General features: G+C 36.0%; 1 protein-coding gene and 1 long non-coding RNA gene across 2 annotated transcripts in view; one reads left to right on the forward strand and one right to left on the reverse strand.

The window, feature by feature from the left end:
- Positions 1 to 6,099, forward strand: part of LOC126495038 (uncharacterized) — a 99,663-nt gene extending 93,564 nt beyond the window's left edge. The window contains exon 3 of the long non-coding RNA XR_007590100.1: positions 6,035 to 6,099. This is a non-coding gene — a long non-coding RNA (uncharacterized lncRNA). The remainder of the gene's footprint in view (positions 1 to 6,034) is intronic.
- Positions 5,763 to 8,308, reverse strand: LOC126495036 (acidic proline-rich protein PRP33-like). The gene is made up of 3 exons (XM_050132643.1): positions 8,157 to 8,308; positions 6,931 to 6,966; positions 5,763 to 6,097 (listed from the first exon to the last, which is right to left on the reverse strand). The coding sequence occupies exons 1-3, from the start codon at positions 8,218 to 8,220 to the stop codon at positions 5,781 to 5,783; spliced, it is 417 nt and encodes a 138-aa protein (XP_049988600.1). The 5' UTR covers positions 8,221 to 8,308; the 3' UTR covers positions 5,763 to 5,780.
- Between the last annotated feature and the right edge of the window lie 2,478 nt (positions 8,309 to 10,786).

Raw genomic sequence — 10,786 nt, forward strand, 5'->3', positions numbered from 1 at the left:
TGTTGAAATAGGAGCGGCAGGGCTGCGTCCCCAGCACCCGGCCGCCCGCATGGCTAGCTCATGCCCGAAATAACAACACACAAACTGTATTCATTTAAGAACTGCTTGGCCTGAACTCTAGCCCTTACAGGCTAATTCTCGCACCTGGACTAGCCCATTTCTAATGATGTGTGTAAGCATCCCAAGGTGCGCTTACCGGGAAGATTCTAGCCAAAGTCCATCGTGGTGTCTCTGCTCCAGAGAGCAGAGCTCTTGGGTCTACCCGGGAGCGCTGAGCATGGCTTCTCTCAGGAAGCAGAGCAGAGTCTGACCTCACTTCCTCTTCCGCCCAGCATCCTATTCTGTTTGTTCCTCCCACCTATGTTCCAACCTATGAGGCCAGCCAAGCAGTTTCTTTAATTAACCAATGAAATCAACAGATTGATATATGACACTCCCACATCAGAATCTCTGAATATTGTGTTGCCATATAAAAATCTGTTCTGCCCATCTGTTTCTTAGGTAATTTAAGAATTCATAAGATAAATTCCTTCTTTTGATTCTTTCTTCGTTTATTTTTTTGTGGGGGGATTGGGGGTGAAAGATTCCTGAAATTTTTTACTAGTAAAAATGTGATATACCCAATAAGCCAGTTTACTCTTTTTCTTGGCACTTTTTTTGATACTTCATTCTTTATCTTCAGACACCTTGTTTGCTAAGTTGTCTTCAGTTTCCTTAGTTGGATGCATTCATTCTTCTGTAGACTGTGAGTGAGGATCCATGCAGTTCTTTTTTCAAACCGGTCTCTTGATTTCATGATGTTTGCAGTTAATCTTTCCCCAAAAAATACTGCAAGCTCTTTCTCAATGTTCATTTTCTGTCCATAATGAGGATATTTTATCATTAGTAAAAGGTACCAAAATCCTGCTGATTTACAAAGTTTTAATTTTACTTTCAGAATCAACTCACAAAAGTTGTCGAAATAAGTCATTAATTTTTTATTTAATTCTTGCAGTAAAAATTGCCATTTTCTAAGCTACTTACATTAGTATACATTTTGTATATTGATAGAAATTTAAGGATACTTTTTAATACCGTATATGTTTCTATTAATGTTTAAGGTATTTTTATATATTGATACCAATTCAATGTTATTTTTGTTATACTTTATATATATTTATACTTCATTTTAATATTTTAATATTGTTACTAATTTGACGTTATTGTCCTTATGCTGTTCATATGCTTCTTTTTTTTATAATATATTGCCTATACAACATATAAGCTTGCTCATTTTTGCAATGTGAAGTTGCAGTCCTTAAATGTTATTTAGGATAATAAAGAAATCATATTAGCTAGGTTTTAAAGGTATACAGACATATACTTCATAAAGGCAGGCAATTCAAACTATACAAATAACTGTAGAACATAGCATTTGAAATGTTTTAATAACATAGGTTTTTGTCATCATGAGAATTATTTGCTCTTTACAGGACCAATCTAAATGTAAGGAGATCTTACTTGATAATTGTTAATGTATGTAGTTTCAGTTTTGTTAAAGTTGATAACTTTGTTTTCTTTTTGTACAATTCTTGATAATAATTGTCTGTGTATATAATTTTACTGTGTTAGAGTTAGAACCTTTCTTCTTAACTAAAATGAAAGGCGGTATTACAGGAAGCCTGTCAGTGGTCCACTAGCCAATAGAGAGGAGCGTTTTTGTGCAAGAGGCAGGGTTTTCATTGAGAATGGTCATGAACAAGGGANAGGAACAAATAATGGAGGGTATAAGTGGTGACTTAGTGTCTCATTTCAGGGTTCTCCTTTGTTCTTTAATATCTTCATGGATTTTGTTTGATAATTAATGGTAAACAATTCATTAATCATTCTCTTAATCAAAAAGACATTATGTATTAATGGAAACTAAACCTTTGAGAAAAAAGAATAAAAGAATTGGTTACTTTGAATGACATTCATGTTTAAGAAGTTGATCTACATATTTTCCTAATAACTCTTTTGACAGATTTGGCAGGCAAATGTGTGTTTATGAAAATGCAAAGTGTATCATACTAACACAGCCTTACGATATCATTAATAGATTCAATTACTATTCTTACATGCCAGCGAACACCTCAGTTTCTCTATATGAAGTTTGGGGATGACAGATGATATTTTCTTCAGGAACATCACCTTAAAAACCTAGGTGCATAATTTATTTTCCTAAAATTTAAAAAAAGTGGTTGAATCGGTAGATAAGGAAAACATGTCTTTCATCAACACCTTGAAGTTTTAAAGACAACAATGCATCATGGGGTCTTAGAAACTGAGCAATATGACCTAGTTATGACACAATTTTTATGTGTATTTGTGTGGGCATAAACTTTTCTATTTAGAAGAGCTGGTATGTAAAGTTAATATTTCATGGGGGCTACAGAGATGGATCAGCAGTTAAGACCACTTGTTTTTCTTTCAAAGGCTCTGGTTTTGGGTCTGAGCATCGATAAAATAACTAACAACTATTTATATTTCTTTTTTAAATATTTATTATATATACAATATTGTGTCTGTGTGTATGACTGCAGGCCAGAATTGGGCACCAGATCTCATTACAGATGGTTGTGAGCCACTATGTGGTTGATGGAAATTGAACTCAGGACCTTGGAAGAGCAGGCAATGCACTTAACCACTGAGCCATCTCTCCAGCTCCTACTATTTATATTTCTAGTTCCAGATATTCTCCTCTCCTCCATGGGCACTAAATGCATGTGGTACACAGTCATTCTTGCAGGAGATACCCATTTACACAAAACAAAATAAAAAATTCTTGTTAAATGTTAGACCTAATGAATGCTGACCTTATTGGATCATACTGTGCATTATGAAAAGGCCATATGTTGCAACATGCACCTCTTAAGGTTGCTTTCTGGCATAAACTTGATCACATATCAAGAAACTGACAAGAACATGCTGACCGATTTTCACTCTTAAATGGACTGCAGAGAACAGTGGATACTGACTTGAACTGTTAAAAAACACAAAGTCATATTGGACTGTAATCTGAAAACATACATAGTTTCTTTAAAGTTTATGTCGTTTATGGCAGGTAAAATGAAGTATTTATTTATGTGCTGAAGTATGTGTCTAGGACTGGATCACGTCAACAATTACTCTACTACAGAGTTGTATGACAGCTTTGAAGCTATATTTTTAGGTTACATGTTGTCAAGGATGAGGTATTAGTTAAATTATGGAGCAAACTTCTTCAAGCATATTCCAGGAGGCTTCATAGATGGGCAGATATAAATAGGAATATTGATATAGAAATGCTAAGATATTAAAGACAAAGAATATAAGAAATGTATTTTCTTCAATGTAGTGAGACTTTTTAGCTATTTCCTCAGGATAAACTAATTGTAAGAATTTGCCTGATAATTATTTGCCTAATAAAATATTTTGACTCTTGATTAAATTATGATTTATTTATTCACAAATTGTCACATATTAGTGGAATTTTTATGATTTTTTTCCCTCTCTCATGCATCCAAGTCAAAACTATGCCTTCCAGCTTAGTTTCATAGATTACAGAGTTTCTTGGAATATCTGCCAAGAGATTATATTCTCTTCTATAAAAGAAGATATTATAACTATTAGGATTGGTGATAATGTTGGTTTAGACTTAAAATGCCTTCTAATGTGTAAACAGAGGACTTTTCTGGAACAGAAGGATGTTTGATGCATCATTTAGAATTCTGACAGTCATGAAAATTCATGGCTTTCAATATGACATGCAGCTTTGTCAATATTGTACATGAACATGTTTAGCCTGTATCTATGAATATGCATTTGAATCTTATCCTATCCTGTCATTTCGTCTATCCTGCTGTTGCCAAATTGGATTCATGGCCATCCAATGAATTATGCCAATAGAAGTTTAAGTGTCAAATTTCAGAATAATACCAAATTGTCATTTCTATAAATCTCCTACTGTGCTACTTTCATGAAGATCACTCTAGTTTTCATAAGGAATTATGTGAAAGGAGGAAAAGAAGAAAATGTTCTAAGTAAAATGCAAAGAAAATGAATAGAGCATTTAAAAACAGCAATGTAAAAGTCTAAAAATTAAAGCTCAACTATGTGCTTGGTTTAAGAATTCCTCAATAGTTTGAATATCCAAACATTTTTTATTTACCATTCTAGTTAAAATTGAACAAATTTTAAAAATCAGTGAATGAGCATTTACAAACCCTAAATAATTAAGATGGAAAGATTGCTCTAAGGTATACATAAAATATTTAAAAATTTCATATGGCGATTAGAACCAGGTACATATTTAAAAAAATTCTAGGGAGATGAAAACAATGAACATATGGGCTCGAGAAATCATTACATATGTAGGACTGTCCAAGTTGAGGAAGAATGTGAGCTGGTTGATATTTGAATGTCTAAAAGAATGCCAGCTACACAAAGAGCTACTTCCTAACAGAAAAAAACATGCAAAATATACTAAGAGCATGTTTATGTAGTTTCTCTCTCTCTCTCTCTCTCTCTCTCTCTCTCTCTCTCTCTCTCTCTCTCTCTCTCTCTATCTATCTATCTATATATATATTTAAAAATTACCACCTCCTCCCATCCTCCCATTGCCCAGGCCGGCTGGTTTTGGTGAGCTCCCATTAGATCAACCCCATCATCTCAGTGGGTGGGTGCACCCATTATAGTCTTGATTTCCTTGTTCATGTTCTCCCTCCTTCTGCTCTATATATTTTACTTTTACAAATCATATCTTATGTTACGCCTCCTGCTAAAATCAGAAACACCTGGGAATACAGCAAAGTTGTGAGCAGTACTCCTGATAATAGGAAAAAAGAGGTCTCTCAAATGATAGTCAACTGATTCATAAATGGGGAAAGTAGGAATTTTTATAATGAAACTAAATGAAGATGTCTATAATTTCCTTAGGTTGGCCACAGTCCCCAGAAATCACGCAAACATGCTCAGACCAAGAAAACAACAAAGAATAATTGCAAGCTAAATATTTTATTGGAGTGTTGAAGGTTCTCTTAAAACATTATTTCTTCTTTGAATGATATTAAAGGTAATTGTTTTCTACTTCTCCTGCAACAAATAAACAGATAAATAAGGTAAGGGAGAAGAAAGAAAGATCTAGCCTGCAATACAAACATTTTCTGAGATATCTGTTACTTTTTTGGATATCTAACTCTGTTAGTTTTCAGACATTTGATTGACATTTGACTTTAAATAACATTTTTCATAGAAATCAAGGTATAAAGGACTTTAAGGTTTTGGATATATAAAGTATCTTTGCCCTTTGGAAGACTGTGGTGATCTCTAGACTTTGGGACTGTGCTGTTGGCAGGAGGCTATTCATCTGTTCCCTAGTGTTCAGTCCCAAAATAAGCATACAGAAACCATATTATTTAAATCACTGGTTGGTCAACCATTTAAGAGCATTGCTAGATACCTCTTATATCCTAAACTAACCCATCTACGTAAAGTTGCTCATCACCACCGAGCTTGTGACCTGCCATCAATGTTCTAGCTGGGGCTTGTGCCTTTCTCCTCTGGCAATTCCATGGCTTCTCACTGACTCTGCCTTTTTTCTCCCATCATTCAGTTTAGTTTCCCTGCCTAGCTCTACTCTGCCCTATCTATAGACCCAAAGAAGCTTCCTATAAACCAATGGTATTCACAGCAAGCAGAGGGAATCCCACATCTTTGTTAGAATGATAAAGTGTCTTATTACTTTTGTCGTGCTGATGAACTTTTATTTATGCAGAAAATTTCTAGAGGTTACTTGCCTCTTCTTCACCACCCTCCTCAGGTGGGCCTTCTGGTTTTTCTGGTTTAGGAGGGCGAGGTTTCTCCTCATCTCCCTCCGGGGGTGGGCCTTCTGGTTTTTCAGGTTTAGGAGGACGAGGTTTCTCCTCATCTCCCTCCTGGGGTGGGCCATGTGGTTTTCCAGGTTTAGGGGGGCGAGGATGATGTGGTGGTTTCTCTGGTGGTTCTTCTTCTCCATCGCCATCCTCCTCATCTCCAGCTTCTTCCCCTTCCTCATCTTTCTGATGCTGTTGACCTTTGCCCAGGCTTTTTTGCTCTTCCTCTGCAGGGACATAGATCCATGTTGAAGAAGCTTACTTTTCTCTTTCTGTCAGAATACCCTTCCTAAATTTATGAGCCTGATTCTTTTTGAAATGTAATTTTTAAATATTTATCATAATAGCTTTCTTATGGCTCAACTCTTGAGACAAATATTTCTTCTTAAATTTGATCATTTAAGGTGATTTTATTTTTCTTACAATTCTCAGACAGAAGTGACAAAACTGAAAGGATTTTTTTAATGATATTAGTTAGAATTAGGCAATATAGCCTAATGTGACAGAGATGCTCTATTCTTAAATGTACCATGTTGTTTTGTGTTATATAATCAAGTGCAGACCAAAAAGAAATATAGGAAAGAGACTAAAAAAAAGGTCCATTCAGTTTTCCTGCAGTGCTTTTGTGGATATAGAGCTGAGTGAGAAAAATAAAATTTAAAAAGATTAGAGAGTCTGAGATCTGTGAAATTACATATCTATCTAGTGTAGAATTCTATAATCATGAGAGGGATCAATGAGAAAAAAACCTTTGACCAACCCATAGAGTCACAAAAGATTTTAAATGAGGACAATCAATATGCTCATCATATGCAAGCCATTGCTTCCATTTGTGGAAGAGACACAAATTTCCTGGTCTAAAAGCCTGGCTTCCTACTCTTGCAATGTATTGTCATCTTCTAGGTCCTAGAGAAAATGCCAGGGAGCTTTCCTATATATCTCAGGGTAAGCTGTCACATGCTAACTTCAGAAAATAAAAAGTTATGAGATTTTATAAAACTGGATAATTACAAAAGTGAATCATGCTTAATTGGTTAATATAGGATGAATCTGTCCCTACCTAAGAGCTGAGCAGAAGAGTCTTCACTGATGATCTCTAGAAAATAAGCACAAGTGTAGTGAAAAGTTAGTTACAAGATTTTTCTCAGCTGGAAATACAAATGGCTTTCAATAACATATTCATTTCCACTAAGAAGTAATTTATTCTTGGACCATACTGCTGATACTGCTGACAGAATGGTTTCTTTGATCAGGAACAACCACTATTTTGTTTCTTAGTATCTCTGACAACCATTACTGTTAGTCTTCATTTTAATATGGGAATTTCATTCTGACAGGTTTATATTATTTATGTTTTTCATCATGGCATTCTTTTGTTATATGATATAGGTATTTCATACAGGAAGAAAAATGAATATTGTTCTAAATACTTTGTGAGAAACAATGAATATTTTATGTGGGTCATTAAAATAGGGAATGAATACCACAAAGATATCTCAGTGGGTAAAAGTTCTTGTCTGATGACTTGTATTCAGTTCCTGGAAACACATGGTAGAAATACAAATCTTGTTGACAATATTCTGTTCTCTGACTGGAATGTGAAAAAATATTCAGTCTCTCTTTCTCTCTGTCTCTCTCTCCCTGCCCCTCTCTCTCTCTCTCTCTGTCTCTCTCTCTCTGTCTCTCTCTCTCTCTGTCTCTCTCTGTCTCTCTCTCTGTCTCTCTCTCTCTCTCGTATCTGTGTGTTTGTCTCCTTTCTTATCTCTTTCACACATACAAGTACACATATACACAGACAATTCTGCATGCACACAATGCTCAAACATAATTCAAGAAATTATTCACTAATATTTCTACCTGAATGTATACAGTTTCAAGTTATTACTTTATTCATTCTCTCAAAAGCATCCGTGACATACCTTTACTTCTTTCAGCTTTCACTCTCCTCTGTACAGCCAGGTTACCATTATTTAGTATTGGCTTCTCATAACTCCTTGAGAACTGAGTTTCTTTCTATCAATTGTATCATGATCCTATGCATCATGCCCCACCAAAAAGGTCTTTTCACAAATGCATTCATGTTATTTTGTTATAAAATAGTTTCTTAAATGTTACTATAAGTAACATTTAATATCCAGTGCAAAATGAAAATATAAACATTCCATTATGTTTTGCTAATCCTTTGCTTCAGTTTTTTATTTATCTTTTCACATTTCTCCCAGCCTTGTATTTCAGTGTTTTGCCCAACTCCCATTTCACAGAACCAATGTCTACCTTACTTCATACCTGCATTTGCTCTCTGAACTGAGCTCAGGGCCAACAAGGCTGCTGTGAGCAGGACCACCAGCATCTTGGAGGAGCCTCTGGAGTTGCTTCCAAGTCTGTGGTGGGAGAAGGAAGGCCAGAGTCTTTATAAGGAAGGTAGAACAAAGACACTTTTCAGGTCCTCACTGGTGACCTGACCTGACACAGCAGGATACATTGCATCCCTGACTTTTGTTTGGGACATTAGCCTAGCAGGATGCATGGCGAATAGGTTGTCAATGACTCAGTTCTCAATAATACAATATATATATTGGACAAAATGTTGATGTAACTCAGGCAACATCCAGATATTAGAAATAAAGTTCTGTGATTGTTTAAGCTCCAGGAGATATAACCATGACCCTGATCATGTTTGTTGTAATTGAGAGGGAATTTGCTTCTATCCACTGATGTATATTTTTGTCCCAATTCTTCCTGTCATTGATAATAAAGATAGATATTTTCTATGTTTCAATTCAACGTCTTTTTATGGTGTTAAACCCATATGTTATAATGTGTATAATACAAAGCTGACTTTTGCTTTCAGTTCTACAGAGAGGACACCAAGCAGGGATGCATAGTAAGAGACAAACAAGAGTGACAGCCTGTTTGGGCATAGAAAGGCTGTCCAGAATTACCCAGATGTGGTTCAACTTAGAGAATTTATGTTATCATAGACCTAGAAGATTTCATACACTGTTCTACATGTTCCTCTGTGTTATAGAAAGAAAAGTAGCAGTTGAGATTCCAAGTAATTATAGGACCGGGTAATCACAAAGATAGCTAGCTTAACTATTACTCATGAGCATAGTTTCATTTTTTTTTTGAAAATTGGTAATCTGGTTTGGTGTAATGCATATTAATCCCAGCACTTTTGTTTTGAGGTAATTGAATCTCTGTGAGTTCTTGAGCACCCATGTTTATGAATGAGTTCTGGGACCTTTAAGCCAGGTACATGAGGAAACTTCATCTCAAAAAAGCAAAAAAGAACAAAATGCTTAGCAAATATTGTATTTAAATGGGTCTTCTAATCATACTATTTTGTTTTTCTCTATGATCCTATTTTTTTCTGTTGTGAGAGGTACAAAACTGCAAATATAATAAGCTGTCATTCATGTCCCAAGCAATATCAGTCTTTCATAATTGCCTAGTTTTTATATGGGTTTAGTAGTAATTTGAATAGTATATGGATTATGTAAAGCACAAAGGGCCACATGGATGTTAACTTAGATGATACATCATTGACATGAAANAGAGAAGCCTGACAGAGGAGGGAAGAGCTACCCTGACTGTGTGGGCAGCAGCAGCCCATGGCTAGGGCCCTGGGCTGCATGACAAGGAAAAAGTGAGCTGAGCACCAGTGTCCATCTCTCTGCCTCCTGACTGTGGATACCACGTGACCAGCTGCCTCAGCCTCCTGTTGCCATGTCTTTCCCACCATCATGGACTGTACCCCAGACTGTGAGCCAAGAAGACCCTTCTTTTTTTTTCTTTTTTGTTGGCTTTTTTAAATAATTTTAATTAAAAATTACCACCTCCTTCCCTCCTACATTTTACCTCTCCCTCCACACCACCCCCTCTTTCTCCAGTCCAAAAAGCAGTCAGGGTTCCCTGCCCTGTGGGAAGGCCAAGGTCCTCCACCCTCCATCCAGGTCTATGAAGATGAGCATCCGAACAAATTAGGCTCCCACAAAGCCAGTACATGCAGTCGGATCAAAACCCAGTGCAAACGTCCTTGGCTTCTCAGTCAGCCCTCCTTGTCTGACACGTTCAGAGACTCCAGTTTGATCACATGCTCCTTCAGTCCCAGGCCAGCTGACTTTGGTTAGCTCCCATTAGATCAACCCCATCATCTCAGTGGGTTGGCATACCCATCATAGTCTTGACTTCCTTGTTCATGTTCTCCCTCTTTCTGCACTCTATATATTTACTATTACAAATCATATCTTATGTTAAGCTTCCTGCTAAAATCAGAAATATCTGTGAAATACAGCAACGTTTGAGCAGTACTCCTGATAAGAGGAAAAAAGGGGTCTCTTAAATGATAGTCAACTGATTCATAAATAGAGAAAATAGGAATTTTTATGATGAAACTAAATGAAGAGGTCTATAATTTACTTAGGTTTGGCCACAGTCCCCAGATTTCACACATACATGCTCAGACCAAGAAAACAACAAAGAATAATTGCAAGCTAAATATTTTATTGGAGTGTTGACGGTTCTCTTAAAACATCATTTCTTCTTTGAATGACATTAAAGGTAATTGTTTTCTACTTCTCCTGCAACAAATAAACAGATAAATAAGGTAAGGCAGAAGAAAGATCTAGCCTGCAATACAAACATTTTCTGAGATATCTGTTAGGTTTTTGGATATCTAACTCTGTTAGTTTTCAGACATTTGATTGACATTTGACTTTAAATAACATTTGTCACAGAAATCAAGGTATAGAGGACTTTAATGTTTTCGATATATAAAGTATCTTTGCCCTTTGGAAGACTGTGGTGATCTCTAGACTTTGGGACTGTGCTGTTGGCAGGAGGCTATTCATCTGTTCCCTAGTGTTCAGTCCCAAAATAAGCATACAGAAACCATATTATTTAAGTCACTGGTT

The sequence above is a fragment of the Alexandromys fortis genome, unplaced genomic scaffold (assembly GCF_014885135.2).
Source record: "Alexandromys fortis isolate MF-2015 unplaced genomic scaffold, M_Fortis_MF-2015_v1.1 scaffold_388, whole genome shotgun sequence".
In the NCBI taxonomy this organism is placed as follows: Eukaryota; Metazoa; Chordata; class Mammalia; order Rodentia; family Cricetidae; genus Alexandromys; species Alexandromys fortis.